Raw genomic sequence first — 21,065 nt, 5'->3', positions numbered from 1 at the left:
GCCTTGAAGCCATTAAAAATCATTGTCTTTGATTACCATGACAAGTTATAAATGCAAACAGCAGGTAACAAAAAAACTGCACTTAAAGAGTGTGGCCCGTATAGATAAAACCATCTACAAGTGAAGGAATGTCCAGTATGTGATTTCGATGATTTCTATCTTTTGAGTGCTTGTCTGATTTGAATTACTTCTTATTAAGCAAAAAAGGCCATCTGCACAACAGTAAAATGCTATTGGCTTAATTAGGTATGGGGATTACACGTGGATTTTATTTTTCCATGAAAATGAATCAATTACTGCAGTTACCATGGATAGCTGAAAATCCCCCTGAAAGGAAGAAGTATTTCCAAAGGCAGAAAGAGAGAGGGCCTTCTACTGTATCAGGGCCTGGATTTCATGCCCCAGCTGTGTCTGATAAAATATGCGACCACAAGCAGGTCACTTAACAACAGTACTAGAAACCTCAGGAATTCTCAACTATAAAATTATAGCGTCCAAAATTGTGATCAGTTAAGTGTATCTTTTTGCACTAGATCCATACCAATTCCCTCCCACTACTAAGTAGTATTCGAAATACTCCACCGAAAACTTGAACTCATATTCCTAGAATGTATACTATGTATTAGACATTAATAGTGACCGACAATGACATAAATTCAGCCTCTACTCTTGTGGGGTTAATAGGGTGAGAGACATGTAAGCAAAAAACTCCAGCACCTAAAAATAAAGTGTGAGACCACCAGCCAACCGGGAGAAAGAGCCTGGGCTCTGCCAGACCGGGTAAACAGGGTGGCAGGCTTCAGACAGACACAGCGGGTTCCTCGGGCAATCCATTCACCAAGCAAATAGAGGAACAAAATGCTGGGCTCAGCTGAAGCCCAGGATGGTGAGGTGGATGGGTGGCAGGATAAGCTCAGAGTACAACAAGAAGGGCTTTTTATGCCATGCTGGGAACAAAGTTGGTTTAGATTCGATCCTGAGGACCAGACAGCCACTAAAGGATCGCGATCAGATCATGATCAGATTTTTAATTTCAAGGACTATGTTTTCTTTAAACATCTTTGTGCACAGATTCAGAGCCACTCCAATATTAATTCTCAATCTATCCCTCTTTCCAATTCACCACCCAGGTGAATCTAGGAGTCAAGTGGTGGCTAATATAGGACAGAGACAGAAGGTGATTACATCACCTTCTAATCCGTAAAGCCTTGTTCTGTATCCCAAAGTGCATCTGTTACTTGCTATCCGCTTGCTTTATTAAGAATCAAAGTACAGAATTCATTTGATTCATTTACATCTCAGTCAGCTAGGAAGGCCGCTGGCAGGCCTGATGTCTCCAGGTTGGTGATTTCCAACTGGGTAATAATACCTTGAGCATTTGTGCAGCAGTATGCAGTTTACAAAGTGCTTTCACATCAAAAATTCCCCCACCTCTCCCAGCAACAAGCCTGTGAAGTGCATGAAATAAGTTGTCCAGATGAGGAAATAGCTCAGCGAGGTTGTATAGCTTGCCTGGAGTCACACAGCCAGTTTAACACAGGGCCAAATTTGAACTAGGCTCACATTCCCAACTTTGTCCATTACTGCAGAGGTACCCCATATATTCACAAACCTGTCCAAATCTGAGGCATTTCATTACCGAGTTCCATTTAGTACCAGTAACAAGGCATATACACAAAGCACACAAGTCTGCTGCTTAACAGAATAAGCATTCATTCAGCCCCCTTCTGCAAACCTATAGAAGGACTAAATGCAAGAAACACATGCTCAGTCCTAATCCCTTCTCATTTCCTCCTGGCACCTGTTTCTGCCCCCACAGGCACCAAACACTCTAACAGCTGGCCGAAACCGAGAGAGAACCAAGAGATAATACACTACCACTTCAGACCAAGCTCTCACCAAAATGGTGGTTAGGAAATAATGGAGACAAAACCACCCAGATTTTAAGAGATCAATAAACTGGGCATCAAAATATCTCCCATTCTCCTGTCCCAGTAAACCAGGTCTCCAGGTAGACAAGAGTCACACAACCCATCCTTTTCACTCCTTCTCCCCACCTCCTCCCAAAAAAACAGTTACTGTTAAGAATTCCTAATTGGGCCGGAGGTGGGGGCTCACACCTGTAATCACACCACTTTGGGAGGCTGAGGCGGGGGGGATCACAAGGTCAAGATACAGACCATCCTGGCCAATAGGGTGAAACCCTGTCTCTACTAAACCCCCGTCTCTACTAAAAATACAAAAATTAGCAGGGCATGGTGGTGTGCGCCTGTAGTCCCAGCTACTACCTCCCAGAGGATCATACCAGAGGATGAGGCAGGAAAATTGCTTGAACCCGGGAGGCAGATGTTGCAGTGAGCTGAGATAGTGCCACTGGACTCCAGCCGGGCGACAGGGCGAGACTCCGTCTCAAAAAAAGAAATAAAGAATTCCTAGTTGACAAATGTGTATGAGGGAAGACCCTTACTGGGAGTATGGAGTGGCAAAACTGTGGCTATGTAATTTTTTTTTTTTTTTTTTTTTGGAGACAGAGTCTCACTCAGCTCACTGCAACCTCCACCCTCCCGGGTTCAAGTGATTCTCCTACCTCAGCCTTCCAAGTAGCTGGGATTACAGGTGCCCACCATCACGCCTGGCTAATTTTTTTGCATTTTTAGTAGAGACGGAGTTTCACCACGTTGGCCAGGCTAGTCTCGAACTCCTGACTTGAAGTGATCCGCCCACCTTGGCCTTCCAAAGTGCTGGGATTACGGGCGTGAGCCACCGTGCCCCGCCCTGTGGCTATGTATTTTGTTAACCTTCTAGGAGCAAACAATGCTGTTGATAATATTTCAGTGTTCACTGGCCTTCCCCTTCATGGGTGGTGGAGCTTGACAGACTTACAAAATTAGAACTTAAAATCCAATTGAGACCTTTTAGGCAGCACCAGCTCTCAAGAATAACTCAAGAACTTCTACCAGTAAGGTTCCTCTTTCTCTAACACTCACATCTGTCCTATGATTATGTAAGTCATCACGGATAATGTTGCCATTACTCACACCGCCTCATTAACACATCTGGACAGCCTTTGCTTAATGGATGGCCCAGCCCCTGGTGAGGACTGAGGGCAAATGATTTCCCCAGTGTTCCATGGTCCCCTAAGCCTCAAAGTCAGGGTTAAGAAAGTACAAGTCAAGTACAAGAAAAAGTCAACAGCCCTGGGAAATCAAACCGGTTCTTGCAAGTCTGGAGAACTGCAGCCCACTGCCAGGCCTCAGATATGCCCAAGAATGTGGCAGGGGTACTTGTAAAACTAGAAGAGCACAACCCATCCAGTCCCAAGGGACACGGGATGTCAGTTCTTCCAATGATGACTCAGGGAGACAGCCAGCTGGGGATAAGGGGGTAGCTCCACCAACTGGTGCTTCAAAAAACAACAAATACAAACATGCAGGGGAGACTGACACTCCTGACAAACTGCCCTCACTTCCAACTTTCTCAAGCAAAAAGCCTCTCCAAAGGCTGCCAACAGTCCCTTTTATGACCTTTTCTTCTCCCCTTTTTGGGGTTCCACTGATGGTTCATTTTACTTCTATGTCCTCTGAACTCAAAAGTGGGGAGCGAATCATCTGGCTGGTTTTTCACCTTACTTTTCTCATCTGTAAAATGGACTCAAAAACCCCTTTTCTCAAACTCACAACGTAGGCGGTTATTTCAGAATTGACTGAGTCCTCTCTTCACAATACCGTTAAGAGAAGTGGGTGCTGTGTCGTCATCTGGAGGTGTTTTCCATAATCCAAGCTTTTCTGGGACAGTTCTTCAAATGGAAAAAAGAGCCCCAGGAGAGGTGGGCAGCACCCTTACAATAGTGAAATCTGTGGCAAGACAAACTGTGGTAAAAGTGTAAAAAAAACCCAGAGACCCAGAGTGGTGTGGTCGAGCTGCCAGTGGCTGCTCACGCAGGAATGACCTAGACTTTGCCCTCTGGGACAATCTGCGTGGGCTCTTTCCTACAGCCTAAGAGAACAAGAAAGACAAAAGCTACCTGCAAGAAGTGACAGGAACAGAAGTCCTGGAAACAGGAGTCTTCCACCAAGAGCAAAATGACAGGTCAGCTCCACTTTTAATAATTTTATTCTCAATCACAATTGAATTTTAAAAATCTTTATTTGGTCAGGCACAGTGGCTCACGCCTGTAATCCCAGCACTTTAGGAGGCTGAGGTGAGCAGATCATGAGGTCAGGAGTTCAAAACCAGCCTAGCGAACATAGTGAAACCCCGTCTTCACTAAAAATACAAAAGTGAGCCGAGTGTGGTGGTATACACTGGTAGTCCCAGCTACTCGGTAGTCCCAGCTACTCGGTAGGCTGAGACAGGAGAATCGCTTGAACCTGGGAGGTGGAAGTTGCAGTGACCCGAGACCACGCCACTGCACTCTAGCCTGGGTGACAGAGAGACACTCCTCTGTCTCGGGGGAAAAAAAAATTCCTTATTAAAAAAACCTGAAGCTGGCAGAAGGTTATAAGATTGTCTGAAGTCCCAAGAAAGATTAAAATCTAGAAGGATAATGAGAATAAAATCTCGCTCACTCTTATTCTACAAAACTGTAGACAGATATCACAGAGTTCCCACCTCCCAGAATAAAAGATGCCTGCAAAGGTGAGGCAAGTATGGAAAAGGTTTATGGAAAAAAGGAATCAGAAAAACAAAGACTGGGGGCCTGGAAAAGCAATTGAGGCTTGTCTTAGGGAGTCACAGGAATAAAGAGTACAGTTATCTGGAAGACAGAAAAAAAACAAAAGATAATTGAGCACACAGAAAAACAGATTCAATTGGTTTCATTTTTATTAACAGGTAAGTCTTAAGGATTTGAAAGGGAACAGACTTTCAACAATATCTCATAAGTAAAACAATATATAATTAAAGTTGCCGGATTACAAGATACAAGCTTCTAAACTCCATGAATTAGGTGAAAATTATGACTCTTTCTGTTCCCTGCCATTCAGTGAATGGCACAATTACTTTAACTCCAAAAGTAATACAATCACCACAGTAGGACTACTTTAAACTGATCCACACTTTACCTAAGTTACTTGGCAAGAAGCAGACAGGAAGTCCAGTTTAGCATTTGGGGATTAAGGTTAAACACAGTTGGAAGCACTCTTAGGAGAGATGACAAGAACCAGAAGTTGGTTAGTTAATGGAAACAAGTTTGTTAGACAAGAAACAATTTTTTAAAAAAGATATTCCTTAACATTTTATATTAACCGACAAAGACAAATCTACTTTTAATTACCTTTCTTTTGAAATGAGGCCATGGGTCTTATTTCTAAGTTTAAGTCTCTGAGTGTTCTGTTGTTCCACATTATGCTGTTTTGCTTGTTGGGGAAGTCTGGGCGTTGAAGTTTGGTTCTTAAAAGGGAATCACTTGCAAAGCAATCCGTGTGGACAGTCCTTACAGATTTTCCCAAAAATCTTATAAATGTCTAGCCCACCTTTTTTTTTTTTTTTTTTTGAAACGGAGTCTCACTCTGTTGCCCAGGCTGGAATGCATTGGTATGATCTCAACTCACCACAACCTCTGCCTCCCAGGTACAAGCAGCTCACTGCAACCTCCGCCTCCTGGGTTCAAGTGATTCTCCTGCCTCAGCCTCCTGAGTAGCTGGGATTACAGGCATGTGCCACCACGCCCAGGTAATTTTTATGCTTTTAGTAGAGATGGGGTTTCACCATGTTGGTCAGGCTGGTCTTGAACTCCTGACTTCATGATCCACCTACCTCAGCATCCCGAAGTGCTAAGATTACAGGCATGAGCCACCGCGCCCGGCCCCAACTCTTTTTCACACTCGTTTCAAGGTTGACGTAATACTTAACTGTAATTACAATAATAAGCCCAACTGGAATAACCAGATTTGGGAACAAACAATTGACACTTAGCAAGACTTCTGGGTGGAAGCCAAAGGGGACAGAGGTACTTCCCAGAGCTGCCCAGGACCTTTGTCCTAGCGTATCAGTCAGGACGTTCCGTAGCCAACAGGACAAGTAGGATGGGTAGGTAAAAGGTGGTTAGGAGAGCTGCTACTACTGCAATCCTGGGGGAGACATGGACCAGTAACATCAGGATGATGACAGCAAAGCAGCCTGAATTCAGACAATGTCAGGAGTGTGAGTCCTCACACCATCATGAACAAGGGCAAACCACCAGCTTAAAAATGTTCAGTTGTCTGGGCGCAGTGGCTCACACCTGTAATCCCAGCACTTTGGGAGGCCGAGGCGGGCAGATCACCTGAGGTCATGAGTTCAAGACCAGCCAGGCCAATACAGTGAAATGAAACTCCATCTCTACTAAAATAAAAAAGTTAGCCGGGTGTAATGGTGGGTGCCTGTAATCCCAGCTACTCAGGAGGCTGAGACAGGAGAATAGCTTGAACCCTGGAGACGATGGTTGCAGTGAGCCACCACTGCACACCAGTCTGGGCAGCTGAGCAAGACCCTGTCTCAAAAAAAAAGCAAACAAACAAAAATGCTCTCTAGCTTAGCTTTCACCAAGTGTTTTAACAAACTATACTTAATATGACATTCCTGTGTCTTCAATGAAAAAAAAAGAAAGAAAGTTACATTTTGAAGGTAACAGACACCAATTATATACTCCAAAAGATTTTCTTATTCTGAAGGAGGAAAGTTTAACCTTTGGAGCAAGGGTATATATTAACACTGGAGTTATTTCCAAGGCACTTGGAAGTGCATCAGTAGCCTTCAGCCCAGCAACAGGGACTGGTTTAATCCACTTACGAGGAAACAGGCATTAGCAAGTACCAAATAATTCTAGTTGTCTATTTGGGCCAGTGGCTACAGGGACACATGAGTTGGTTATTATCCAGGTTATTATTTTACTGTAGGTTAATATCTAAGTTGGATTACTTGTCGACATAATCTTTCTCTCAAATTTTAGTGAAACTTTGGACTTCATTGTGTTTTCCTTCCGTATCTCTATACAGTGATAGGAGCCAAACTGCCACTGCCCTGCACTTAAGTAACACAGAGCAAGATTTTCCACTACTAGAAACAAGTAGCTGGAAAGCCATGTAAATATCCCAGGAAAGAAGAAATACAGCAATAAAATAACGTACAAATTTCCCCACCACCCCATCAACTGTAAAATAACGTGACTGAACAATTTGTGATGAACTGAGTTTTAAAACAGAAAACCTCATAAATCCAACCACTATATTTTTTGTGTTCTTCCTACTTTTTTCTTTACAATTTTATGTAGTTGTAATTATAGTAAATCCTTTTGAAGCTTATAACAAAAACGTTTTCCAATTTTTAAATCATACACTTTTAAATCAGAAAATTAGATACTTAAAACTTACAGCCTAGTGGTACAAATTCTGCTTGAGCTGTCCTAGAAAATCAAACTGGCAATTTGTTTTCATGCTAACTACATGAATTACTATCTTCATATGGCAGAGATTTTCTATTTCAGATACCTGCTATAAAGCAAAGATCAAATAGCGGTGAAGCCCCAATATCCTATCTGTTATTCTCCGTAGGAATAACCAGGCAGTGGAATGATGGAAACAGCAGAAAATATCCATGGTGCAAAACATGCAACTGTTTTTATTGTCCAAGTGGATTGGGGCTTTCAAAGGTAAATGTTTTCAGTTATTTAAGGTATTGCAGTGGGAGTCGTGCCCAACACAATTAAGACAGGATTACATTGCAATTTATGAGTTTCTCAAGGACATCATTTATTATGAAGCATAACAATCATTTCTCCCAAAGCCTACTATCGACAATCGCACCCCCAACTCTGCTTTGCTAAAGTAATAAACTAAATGGCAACTCAGCAGGCATCCCTGGCTTTTGAGACCAACTGTGGGAAACGTGCTGCCTTCCACCAGCTCAAGTAATAATGCCACCTTACATATAAAGAGGCATACCGTTTTACATCTTTCATGCACACGATCTTTTTAGTGACTTAGTTAAGTGGCAATGGCAGGTATTTTTCCTTTTTACAAAAGAGGAAACAGAATGCCAGCCCCTGGTTTCCCTGCTCAGAAGAACTAAGCCAAGAGCACCTTGAGACTTAAAGGAGTCCTATGTCTTCTCAGTACATTTGTCAATGACAAGTATTCCTTTGGTCCAGACCCCCAAAATTACACTCAGTAGGCACAGAGCCGGCACAGCAAAGGAAAGCCCCCCACCAGAGTACAGCAAAGCTTCCAGAAAGATCAACAGTTGCTGCTGTGCAGCATCATCATGAAAGCCATCCGGCCACATCCTGCTGAAGCACCCCTAACACGACTTCAAGTGACAAGGTGGCCAAATCCACAACAAAGCAAAGCTTTCCCTCAATACTTTCATTTCTTTACATAAGCATTGGCGAAGGGAAACATGTACCACGCTAGTAATGCAACACCATCAGGAGACCTGGAACAGAGGAAGTGAAAACATTCCTGCAGAAAGGAGGCGCCTCCTCCCCGCTCCCCGCTTCCCGCTTCCCAAGTGGCATCAGAACAGGGTCCAGTGGTACTCCTTTGGGGACCAACAGCTCCCCAGCGCTCACCTGGTGGGAAGCGCGACGCTCCGGAGCGGAAGGCAGAGGCCGAGCGCATCTTCCTCCTCTTCCTCCTCCCACGCCGCAGCCTGGCTCCGCGGCAGCCCCCGCCTCCGCCCCGCTCCCTCCTCCCCCGCCGCCCCGCCGCGCCTGGAACCTCCCGCCCGACTTTTGACGTCACGGAGGAGGAGGGGAAGGTTCCACCCGAGCCCGTCCCTTTGTGACGTCACAATGACAACAGAGCGCGGCCCGGAGCGTCCGGGAACCGAGCGCCGCGGGGGGTGGAGGGAGGAAAGAAGGGCTGGGGCGCCGGCGCGCGGCGGGGGAAGAACCGGGGGGCGGGGAGGGGGCGCGCTGACGTCTCGCCGGCTTAACCTGTTGCTCTCGAGACTGCGTCGGAGCCCGCAGGCAGGGCCGCGGGAAGCCGGCCGGGCCGCCGCCGCCGCCATGCTCCGCCGTGCGCGCGGTGGGGGGCGCCCGCTGCAGCTGTGCGCCGCGCACCCCCACCCCGGCACGCCCACGCCCCCGCCCCGCGCGCTTTACCCTCCCCGCGCCCCGCAGGCCGCGCCGCCCCCGCGCCTCACCCGCCCACCCGCCCGCCACCCCGCCTGCCACCCCTCCTGCAAGCCGGCCCGGGTAGCCCGGTGCCCGCCTCGCGCGCCCGCCCAGAGCCCGGAGTCTGCCCCCTACAGGCCGCGCGCGCGCGCCCGCCCAGCCCCAGGCCCAGCCTGCTGCGACCCCCGCGCGCCGTCCCCTTCGCAGCCGGCTCGAGCACGTCGGGAACACCGGCTCTGCTCCCGAAGCATTAACTCGTGCCGTGCCTCCCGCGGCCGCCGCCAGCCACGGGCTTGCAGCCGGACGTCCGGACTCGGAGACACGATACGCTGACTGCCCGCAATAAAAAAGAAAACCCACCCCACGCTGCTGTCCACCTCAACGAGGTCCGGAATGGGAGGCGGGGTGCGGTTCTCGTCCAAGTTCTACCCCATTTGCTTTGTGGCTGCATCCGAAACGGACGTGCCCCGGGAAGGCGTCTACGCTCCGAGGCAAGGTTGCCTCCGTGCAGTTTCTACAGCCTGAGTTTAAACTAGTCCTTTGCATTCTACCCAGCCCTCTGCAATGCGGATGTATTTTAATTCTTAAATTCTTTATAGAACAGCATTCTAAGTTGGGCTTGATTATTTAACCTTGCATTTCTTTCATAGTTGAAGTTGACGTGTCTAGATAAGGATCAGCTCTCTTGAAGAAGCATTCAGCTTTTCCATTAAATATATTTTTTACAAAACCAGTGCCCCGAAGGTCATCTCTCATTACACACACCACAATGATCAAAAAGGGAAAATATTAACACCAATTTGTCTACCCAACTTAAATAAAACTTTCCTCTTACGTTGCATTATCCCTAAGGTATGTTCATTTGGCCTTTTTTGAAAAAAAAGAGTTATTTAATTTAAAGCATGCCGCTGATCACAGATCACTCGAGTGCATATTTGGTTAATCGCTCGGTCCCCCTTTCCTCCCTCCCCTCAAACTTAAAAAAAAGAAAAAGCCACCACACACAAAACAAAAACACTCCCCATGCCAATCAAAACGTAGCTGTACTATGCACAAAACAAATTTAACTATTCCAAGCCATTTAAATCTATGAATAATCACCCAATTTCAGAAGCCCAGTTAACAGGGAGAAAATATTTGTAGTTACTTACATATACATTCACGTACACACTTAAAAACATTAGCCATAGTGTGTGTCCTTTTCCCCTACAACTGGAAATCATGAATTTTTTAAACAAAACCAGCCTCATTATTAAAGTCAATCCCAACAAATGCATTCGCTGTAACATGATTCCCAACTGGTTTATGTTGTAAACCAGATAAGCCAAAACGACCACAGACGTTAAATTTGATGTGCCAATGCAAAGAGAAGATCGCCATAATCGGACCCTCCATCGCAACTTAAAGGGCTTCCAACACACAGGAGTTACACGATTTTTCCAAATAACATTAATAATAATAACACAGGCTCATTTGCATGCAAAGTGCAATACGGGGCCAAATCCGCTTGAGAATGCAGTTTAGTTACATTACCGCAGCCGCCCCCCCACCTCAAGCTCCACCAAAATCCCTTGCCTTTCATCTAAAACTAGATTATGGTTGTGTCATTCGAGGTGAATTTATTCACTTGAGGTATCTCTACACCAATCTGTTTTTTCAACCAAACTAGGCAGACACCACTTCGCTTGAAAAGCCCTCTTTCAGAAAAGAAAGAAACAGCCTTATCGGACGCTGTGTTTAAAACCCTTCAGCTGCAGAATTATCTATAAACTTGACATTCACAGCCATTGCTTAAAACTGCAAGTCAAAGGATGTGTTGTTAGGAGCACTTACGTATTTCTTCTGAATGATATTCCTCTTCGGTCTTTCCTTGCTCATTCTGAGATCCAAATGCTGATTGCAAAAGGGGACAATTGCTTCATGAATTTAAAGCCGTCAGAAATTTGCAAAAAAATATCCTGGTGGTTTTTATTGTTGTTGGTGGTGGTTGATCTTGTAATCCGACTTTTCTTCCTCTTCCCCCAAAGCCAGATTCGCCTTGAAATAAATCCGAAATTGGGAAGGAAAAAAAAAGAGCCAAAGACGAACGAAGCAAACAAAAAAAAATTCACTTTAGTAAAACACTCATAATGGAAAATTTCCCCCGAAACACATACACACACACACAAAAAAAAACCGACGCCCTTCACTCCCCCCCCTTTTTCCTCCAAAAACTACATCAGCGAAACGTGAAGGTCCTTAGTGTCTGATCCGTAGTTACATCTTGGAAAAGAAAAGGGAAAGATAAATAAAAAATGTTGGAAGTCACGTTTGTGCTGCAGCAGCAGTGAGAGCAGAAGAGTCAACTCCAGCGGCGGCGGCGGCGGCGGCGGCAGCACCACAGCGAGGGCTCGCCGAGTCTCTTTTTTCCAAGCCCCCTAACCAATGAGAGAGAGGCTATCCAGCCCAACTTTAAATGGACTCTGCTTTTATACAAGTTAGGGCTCCTCGGATAATTCCCCGCCGGGCGCCAGCCGAAAACTCCCACCGCTCAGCCGCCAGGCGCCCGCTTAGCCCGGTGCCGACCGCCCCTGGCCCAGTCCAGGGCACCCCCGCAGCCTGGCCAACCAGACACCCGAGCGACCTCGACGAACCCCTCCCAGGCAAGCCCTCGGGCGTCGCTCCCACGCCGAGCCCAGGCGTGGAATTGAGAGAGGCTCCCTAGCTCAATGCATGGCACGCTCCGTCGCTCCACCTCACCCCCTTTCCCCTGCCTGCCGCTCACCCCACGACCGCCCCACGCCAGCCCCCGCCACTGCCTTCGCGTCTACCTGCAGCCGGGCTGCTGGGTAGGAGTGCCCCAGGACGCCCGGCCCCGGGGAGAGCCGCCTATTCCCGGGGCACCTTAGAATGGTCCCCTTGATCTTCTGGAAGTTGTAGTCCCCCGACTACAAAATGGCTATGGCCACGGAAGCTGGGAACTACAATTCCCAGCCTGCCCCGCACAGCCTGTCACTCAACTCCCCTCCCTCCTCCTCGCCCCCTCCCCCTCACCGGCCGTGCCAACAAACGCTTGGACGTGTCCCGCGTGCGACACTGCTAGAGGCTGGCTCGGGATTGGCCCGCGGAGCGTGTGGTCCGCGAGCGAGGAACTCCCCACGCCGGCCCCCCTCCGCCCCCTGGGCCCCGGCCCCCTCCCCTGGCGGCCGCCGGCCCCCTCCCCGCGCGCCCCGCCCCCACCCGCGGCGCTAACCGCCTGTGGAATCGAGGAATCGCGCGCGTGCGGCCCGGAGCCGCGGGGGAGGGACGCGAGGCTTCCCCGGGGGAAGGCCTAGGAGCGTGGCGGCGAGGGGGGCGGTGTCAGGGAGGGGTTGGAGCCCGTCCTAAGGAAAACTGGGCCACGCACCAAGAGGAATCCTCGGTGCGAACTAGTTGATCGGCGGCGCCTGCTGCTTGTGCCGTGCAGCCGGTGTCACCTCAGGACAGCGCCTCGCGTCTGTGTACAGAGCGTGCTGCGGGCGCCTAGGGTAGTCCGAGGTCACTCCTCTCCGCGCCCCGCAGCCGCGCACGCCCCCACGCGCGGGGTGGGCGGTGGCCGGGGGGTCGCCGAGTGTAAGGGCCACGCCCCCCCACGCCCGAGCTCGGCACGCGGCCCCTCGGTCGCGAACGCGTTTCCGCCCGACCCGCTTGGGGGACGTTGCTGATGGCCCAGGAGTGAAGCCCTGGCGGCTGCCTCCTGAGAAAAGATAGCCGTGTTTAAAGAAACTGAACGGGATCTTTGCTTTGCCGGGCGAATTTGGTGATAAAATACCACAAAATGTTGAGGCAAAAATGAGTGGAATATGGAGACCAAGCCGCACAGAAACGCAGCTGTAAGGAAGCATCTCGAACACCGAGTGCCAATAATATCAACGACTCGGGCCACACGAGAGCCTGCTTTTTACCTGCCTCCAGCCCCTTGACGTGCAGGTTTAATCGCTGAAACAAATGAAGTAGCAGGCCCTAGCGTAGCGCTTTGGGCCTTCGCCTTATTAACAACTTTGTCAAGTCTCGCGTCGCCATTCTGCCTTGTTAATTTCCTTGTTTTTCGCTGCGGTTTTGGAGAAGCAATGTTTTCCATGATCTCTCAGGCTAGCCTCGGAATAAAACGTGGCAGAAGCGCTCCCTCGAGCACATACCCATATATTTTACTCTACCCATTCCCTAGAGTCTGCTTACTTCAAAAGTCTAGATACTCGGGTAACACAGCTGTTTACTTGCAGCAGTATTTGAAGAGATAACCTTGGTGTCTAGAAAGGTCTCAGAAACTGGAGGTAAGAGACCTGGATTCAAATCGCACCTTGGCCACTTCCCAAAAGGCAACTGAGAGCCACTCTGAGCTGGTCAGTTTCCTCATCTGCAGATGAGTGGTGATCAAACCTGTGGGGAGGCTTGTGTGATAAATAACATTAACGTAGTTTAAAACTAGGCACGTTATTGGAAGCTTTCAGTAAACTAAATAAAAATCCTTTTCGAAAGGGTTTTTTAAAATTATTTTTACCTTTTCAAAAAATCTGAAATGAAATAATTTCATCTAATGTTCACTTCACAATCGGAAAAATAAATGATCTTTTGTGCCCTGAATACTGCAAAACTTGTTCCCTGGTGCCATTTCCTGGGAAGGATCCAATGGGGCAGACTCCAGTAGGGCCACCCAAGGTGTTTTCTAAAAACTTTCTGATCATTAGGACTGGCATACTGGGAATGTCCACGTCTTCACGTTGTTAAGATTTTAACCAGCTTTCTCTAGGTTTCACGCAGATATCTCATTCCCCAGGCAAATATTAATGAACAAAGGTGGGTTTCTTTTCAGTTCTCCTAACTAGCCCTGGAGCCTGGACTTCTCAGTCCTGGCCTTGCGAACTCCCCTGCCAGGTTACCAGCTCCAGGTCACCTGGTGTGAAAAACCATTGTGTGAAGTTGAGGCCTCAGGGCAGGGGAAAGGAAGGAATTTGCTCATTTCCAAAAGATTTGAATAATATTAGTGTTGTTTTCCCTGAAAGAGAAAAAAGATTGGCCTTCTTAGTGGTTGCAAGTTTTTCCTGTTGTGAAAGTAACCTACTCCTAATGAACTTCCTTCCCCTACCATCTTGGCAAGGCCATCCAAGGCTTTTCTTGCTTTTTCGTCCTCTTTTTCATTTTCTGTAAGTCAAATGCACCTTTTCTCCTGATGATTTTCACATCTCAAAGCCTTGACCTCTTCAGTTGGAGGGGCAGGGATGAGAACATGTCTAGGTACATTGATTCTATTAGACTCTATGCCAGCACTGTCCTCATCCCTGAGGACACAGGAAGCTCACAGCTCAGTAAAAAAAGGCATAGTTTACAATGGATTGTGATACCTCCAAAAAGTACTACATCAGCAATGTAGAAAAGAAGCTAAAAAGAAAACATAGCTGAAATGACTAGGTGTTAAGGAGTTTTGAAGTATCTGTAGGGGTTCACATATACACTTGAAGAAAGTGCGTATTTCACCCCTTTGCATTGCATCCTATTTACATTCTCCACTTTTAATGTTTCTAGTTCTTCTCGCCAAGTAAAAAGGAAATTCCCTAAAGTCAGAGATGATGTTGTCTACTTTTCATACCCTCCAAAGCTCCAAAAACTTCATCAAATTTGAAAGGTGTCCAGTAAATGCTTACTGTTGGATATTTCACCAAAACTATAATGCCCAACTATTTAGACTATTGCCCAACATTTAGTCTCCTACCATCTTCCATTCCATTCTGGAACTCTGCTAGTTTTCCTCTTGCATTATCTAAATCCAACGTAGTGTTATACATTCTTCAAGGCCCCAAATTCAGGCCCATTTCCGGTTCAGCCTGACTGCTTGGCATACTCATTCCTGGATTCTCATTGCCCTTCCTATTTCAGCCATAATTCTTGAGCTTTAAAATTTTATTCTGAGGCCAAGTGTGGTGACTCACATCTGTAATCCCAGCACTTTAGGAGGCCGAGACAAAAGGATCGCTTGAGCTCTGGAGTTTGAGACCAGCCTGGGTGACATGGTGAAACCTTGTCTGTACCGAAAAAAAAAAAAAATACAAAAGTGAGCCCAGCATGGTGGCCCAGGCATGGTAGTGTGCACCTGTAGTCCCAGTTACTTGGGAGGCTTAGGTGGGAGGATGGCTTGAGCCCAGGAGGCTGAGGTTGCAGTGAGCTGATATTGCACCATTACACTCCAACCTGGGTGACAGAAAAAGACCCTGTCAAAAAAAAAGAAAAAAGTTCTCCACTGTATTTTTTTCTGATTATGTCATGTAAATATCTTGTATCTCTTAAATTGAAATTTTGATGGGGCCATCATTTGTCTCATATTGAGGTAGCCATTGGCAATGAGGGAATCAGATGTTTCTAATATTAACTCTCTGAGTGACCTTATGCCATTCACCTGCCTCATATAGGCCTTGGGTCCATCATCTATAAAATTAGCATGTTAGACTGGGTGTGGTAGCTCACACCTCTAATCCTAGCACTTTGGAAAGCCAAGGCAGAAGGATTGCTTGAGCCCACGAGCTTAAGACCAGCCTGGGCAACATAGCAAGACACTATCTCTACAAACATAAAATTAAAAATTAGAGGGTTACATTCAATTATTCCCAAAGACATTTCTACATGCAACATTCTCTAGTCCTACCTTTACCTTTGTACTGTGCTGCTGTTCCCCCTCAGTGCTGGCCCCTAAGTAAACTCAAATCCACAATCATTCAGTAAAAGTTGCTAGGTTAAGGTTCTTTACACCTGTATGTTATTAATTTCCAATATCTGTGCTATCTAATGACAGCTTTCATTTGTATAACTTTAATAGTGTTTAAAGCACACTATCATAATAATTTCGTTTAAACCATAAAACAACTTAGATCAAGACAGGTATTACTGTCCTCACTCTTCCAATGTGAAAATGAAATATTAAAAGGTTGTGATTTGCTCAAAGTCATACAATCAGTTGGGTGGACGAGCCAGGGGTCAAACTCAGGACTCCACATACCCAGTGCAGGCCACCTCCCTGGTTTTCCAAAATAGGATTCAAGACACACGATTCCATGAAATGTTACTAGGTGGGACTGAAAAGAAAATAATTCTTTGGTGAAATAAATTTGGAGACTGCTACCTTATAATAAAGATAACTCGATTACTTTACTGTAGGGTTTTTAGAAATCCCCAAAGAGGCATATAGGTTTACAAACTAATTTGATCACAGAAATCTTTTTTTAAGAAAGAGCTGGGCCTGGCTGGGCGCGGTGGTTCACACCTGTAATCCGAGCAATTTGGGAGGCCGAGGTGGGCGGATCACCTATGGTTGGGAGTTTGAGACCAGCCTGACCAACAAGGAGAAACCCTGTCTCTACTAAAAATACAAAATTAGCTGGGCATGGTGGCGCATGCGTGTAATCCCAGCTACTCAGGAGGCTGAGGCATGAGAATCACTTGAACCTGGGAGGCGGAGGTTGTGGTGAGCCAAGATCATGCCATTGCACTCCAGCCTGGGCAACAAGAGCGAAACTCTGTCTCCAGAAAAAATAAAAGAAAGCAAGAAAGAGCTGGGCCAAGTGTAGTAATCCCAGCACTTTGGGAGGCCGAGGCAGACAGATCACGAGGTCAGGAGATCGAGACCATCCTGGCTAACATGGTGAAATCCTGTTTCTACTAAAAATACAAAAAAATTAGCCGGGCATGCTGATGGGCGCCTGTAGTCCCAGCTACTCATGAGGCTGAGGCAGGAGAATGGCGTGAACCTGGGAGGCAGAGGTTGTAGTGAGCCGAGATTGCGCCACTGCACTCCAGCCTGGGTGACAGAGTGAGACTCCGTCTCAAAACAAAAAAGAAAAAAATGGTGCCAAGTAAAATACAAAAAATTAGCTGGGTGTAGTGGTGCACGCCTGTAATCCCAGCTACTTAGGAAGCTCAGGCAGGAGAATCGCTTGAACCTGGGAGGTGGAGGTTGCAGTGAGCCGAGATCATGCACTCCAGCCTGGGAAACAAAGTAAGACTCTGTCTCAAAAAATAAAAAAAAAATTTAAAAAACAGACCTTTTAAGTCCAGCCCCCAGCCCCCATTGCTTTTCATAAATTGCCTCAGAACACCAAGAAAAAAAAAAAAAAGGAAGAAAGAGCTGGTTACCACGGAACAGTTTTAGAGACATGCTTCACCCAGTATGATGAATTTACGCTTCGTAAATGATTGCTGAGTGACAATAATTTCTACCTAAGTGACTGAATACCTTATGTGAAGTTTCTAATTTTATATAGGTCTATCTTCATATGTGAGGGAGTAAGGAGAGGGATGTAAAAATAATATTTGAGTGACATCAGGTTTATAAATAACTATGAACCAGTGTACTCAGAGGGTGGGGGCTTCCATTGAAAGAACGTAGAACAGCTATTTCGAGCCAACCGAGATTTGCAAGAGTATTTTAAAACACACTAGGAGGTAAACTCAGATGTAAACAGCCCTCTTAAGAGTGAGTGATATCAAGGAGACATTAGTTCTTTTTGTTATTCGGTGCTTCCTGTCCCCGAATTACAGTCTTATTTGTCAAGCCTCAGTAAAATGCCACAGCACAAACCAAATACAATAAAATGATGCTTTCAACCCTACTGGTTGTCTGTGGCCCTTGTTTATACAAGTCACTGAAAGTCGCTGGTACTTTGGATTGTGTGAAAATTTTGGACTATCATGACTATTCTGCTTAGATTGTGTCTTGTGTTATTGAAAGAGAGCTGGCCCTGATTCAGAAACTCTGCTAAAGCAGCCAAGACGGGAAACCTGCAGTTCCTAAGAATAGAAGTTACTGTTTATAATAAAACTGTACTCTGTGTTTGGGGGAAAAAATCAACTTTATCAGTGATCAGCTAATCCACAGGGGATCAATATGAGGAAACTGAGACATAGAGATTACAGGGGTCCTGTGAGTAGGCAGGGAAAGAGGGGGAGGAGCTGTATGAATCAGGATGCCTTCAGTTGCAAGTGGATGGAGCCCAAATGAAATGGCTTATGAAAAAAAAGGAAGAGGGGCTTGGCTCACCTATCTGGAAACCCAGAGTCCGAGTTTCAGGGCTACAAAGGATGTCATCGTCCTTCCTTCATTCCTTCCTTCTCTTTTTCTGTCCATTCATCTCAGCATTTCCTTCTTCTGTCATCCTCTCCAACCAGCAGAGATGATAGCTCCAAAGAAAACTCCTTTGTGGCCAGGCATGGTGGCTCACGCCTGTAATCCCAACACTGGGAGGCCGAGGCGGGCGGATCACTTGAGCCCAGGATTTCGAGACCAGCCTGGTCAACAAGGCAAAACCCCTCTCTACTAAAAATACAAAAATTAGCCTGGCATGGTGGCATGCACCTGTAATCCCAGTTTACTGAGGAGGCTGAGATGGGAGGATCGCTTAGCCCGGGAGACAGAGGTTGCTTGGAGCCGAGATCCCGCCACTGCCCTCCAGCCTGGGCAACAGAACGAGACTCTGTTTCAAAAAACAAAAAAAGAAAACTCCTTTCCCACCATGGACATGGAGGGTGGAGCAGATTTTGTTATCCAAAGGGGAGGGAGACAAACAAATTCAGGGAGACAAACAAATCCAGGGAGCAAAAAAGAAAAAAAAAAAAAAAAGTATAGTCTACCACGGAAGCTACTAGTTCTTCCCTCTGTCAGGGCCACAGAAGTGAGCAGGAAAGGAGACAATAACTTTTTCACCGTCGGAATTCTAGAGATTCATTGGATTATAGACTAGTCCGTCTCAGTCTAGAGCTACTCTCTCATTTACCCCAACTTGCACACTTTGAGGGTTTCCACAGGCATGATGCCTGCCAAAATACTGGTTGATCTCCGTATCAAACACCTTTGCCCATAGTTTTTATCTATGAATCTGTAGAATTTTCTAAACAAAAACAGAGCTTCTCTCCTGCCAGACTGGGACATCAGCAATGTATATTCTGTCTTCTGAAATCTCAGTGTTTCCAAAACCCAAGATTTACCCATACCTTACAGAAACCCAATACTATCTCCCTTTCTGATCCTACACACAGACACATAGAGTGAAACAGAAAAGACTCAAACATCAAACATCGGCAGGTACATTGTGACTGAAACTTAGTGGATTATTAATTTCCTGCTTTTGGTCTTTCTCTCAATTGTCAAACATTCATTAAAAAAAAAAAAAAAAAAAAAAAAAAAAAAAACATTTTGGCCAGGCACGGTGACTCACGCCTGGCCAATACTTTGGGAGGCCGAGGCAGGTGGATCATGAGGTTAGGAGATCGAGATCATCCTGGCCAACATGGTGAAACCCAGTCTCTGCTAAAAATACAAAAATTAGCTGGGTGTGGCAGCGTGTGCCTGTAATCCCAGCTACTCGGGAGGCTGAGGCAGGAGAATCTCTTGAACCCGGGAGGCTGAGGTTGCAATGAGCTGAGATCACGCCACTACACTTCAGTCTCGCGACAGAGTGAGAATCCGTCTCGGGGGGAAAAAAAAAAAAAAACAGGGAAGATACTGAGGGAAGAAGGGATCCTGTGGGCTCCACTCAACTGAACGTTGACCAGGAGCTGCTCTCCCCTTGAGCCTCACAAGTTGCCTAAGAGGCCCTAGTTCTTATAACTTCAACCCCTGTGTATCCACCCCTCAGCTCCAAGACTCACAGATGCAAAGGATCTAGATCATTCTCTCCCCACCCAAGAGAAGGAGGGAAGAAAAAGACTTTTTTTCAGCCCTTGCAGATCCCCAGTGAGCAATGCAGAACTCTTAACTGCCTTAAGCCCAGAAGTCCTCAGACACCGAAGCAACTTGGCCAGGAGAAGGGAAAGAGGGACTGAATCTAAGCCAAATCCAGGGAACCCAGGACAAAGAAGGGGAATCTGGGTTGTCAGACTCTGGCCTTTATTACTAAAAAATAACAGTGTTTTGGGGCCGGATGCGGTGGCTCATGCCTATAATCCAAATACTTTGGGAGGTCAAGGTGGGTGGATCACAAGGTCAGGAGTTCGAGACCAGCCCGGCCAATATGGTGAAACCCCCATCTCTACTAAAAAATACAAAAATTAGCTGGACATGGTAGCACACGCCTGTAGTCCTAGCTACTCAGGAGGCTGAGGCAGGAGAATTGCTTGAACCCGGGAGACAGAGGTTACAGTGAGCCGAGATCACACCACTGCATTCCAGCCTGGGCAACAGTGTGAGACTCCATCTCAAAAAAAATAAAATAAAATAAGACAGCGTTTTGGCCAGCCTCGGTGGCTCACGCCTATAATCCCAGCACTTTGGGAGGGCAAGGCAGGTGGATCACCTGAGGTCAGGAGTTTGAGACCTTCCTGACCAACATGGAGAAACCCTGTCTCTATTAAAAATACAAAATTAGCGGGGAGTGTTGGCGCATGCCTGTAATCCCAGCTACCCGGGAGGCTGAGGCAGGAGGATAGGTTGAACCCGGGAGGTGGAGGTTTCGGTGAGCAGAGATCGTGCCATTGCACTCCAGCCTGGGCAACAAGAGTGAAACTCCATCTCAAAAAAAAAAAAAAAGCGGCTGGGCGCGGTGGCTCAAGCCTGTAATCCCAGCACTTTGGGAGGCCGAGACGGGCGGATCACGAGGTCAGGAGATCGAGACCATCCTGGCTAACATGGTGAAACCCCGTCTCTACTAAAAATACAAAAAACTAGCCGGGCATAGTGGCAGGTGCCTGTAGTCCCAGCTACTCAGGAGGCTGAGGCAGGAGAATGGCGTAAACCTGGGAGGCGGAGCTTGCAGTGAGCTGAGATCTGGCCACTGCACTCCAGCCTGGGCGACAGAGCAAGACTCCGTCTCAAAAAAAAAAAAAAAAAGCCAAAAAAAGACGGTGTTTTTATGTGTCCATGTGTACACAATTATGAAGTTGAGGGTTCTCAGTGTATGGTACCTAGAAAACTTTGGGCATTTATGATTCTAGACAAATATAAAGAGGAGGCCGGGCGCGGTGGCTCAAGCCT

At 46.7% G+C, this 21,065-nt stretch overlaps 1 protein-coding gene across 2 annotated transcripts in view; it reads right to left on the bottom strand.

Annotated features, from left to right (window-relative positions):
- JARID2 (jumonji and AT-rich interaction domain containing 2) overlaps positions 1-11,709 on the bottom strand; it is a 278,174-nt gene extending 266,465 nt beyond the window's left edge. The window contains exon 1 of one of the 2 annotated variants that reach the window (XM_007973625.3): positions 10,928-11,709. In XM_007973625.3, the coding sequence (XP_007971816.2) occupies positions 10,928-10,972 (45 nt within the window). In that variant the 5' untranslated portion in view covers positions 10,973-11,709. Of the gene's footprint in view, positions 1-8,548; positions 8,660-10,927 lie in introns of those variants that run through there. The other variant, XM_007973628.3, reaches the window with a different exon arrangement.
- Positions 11,710-21,065: the final 9,356 nt, after the last annotated feature.

Source organism: Chlorocebus sabaeus, chromosome 17 (genome assembly GCF_047675955.1).
Source record: "Chlorocebus sabaeus isolate Y175 chromosome 17, mChlSab1.0.hap1, whole genome shotgun sequence".
NCBI lineage: Eukaryota > Metazoa > Chordata > Mammalia > Primates > Cercopithecidae > Chlorocebus > Chlorocebus sabaeus.
Note: the sequence above shows the minus strand (reverse complement) of the source record. Positions and strands in the feature narration are given on the sequence as shown.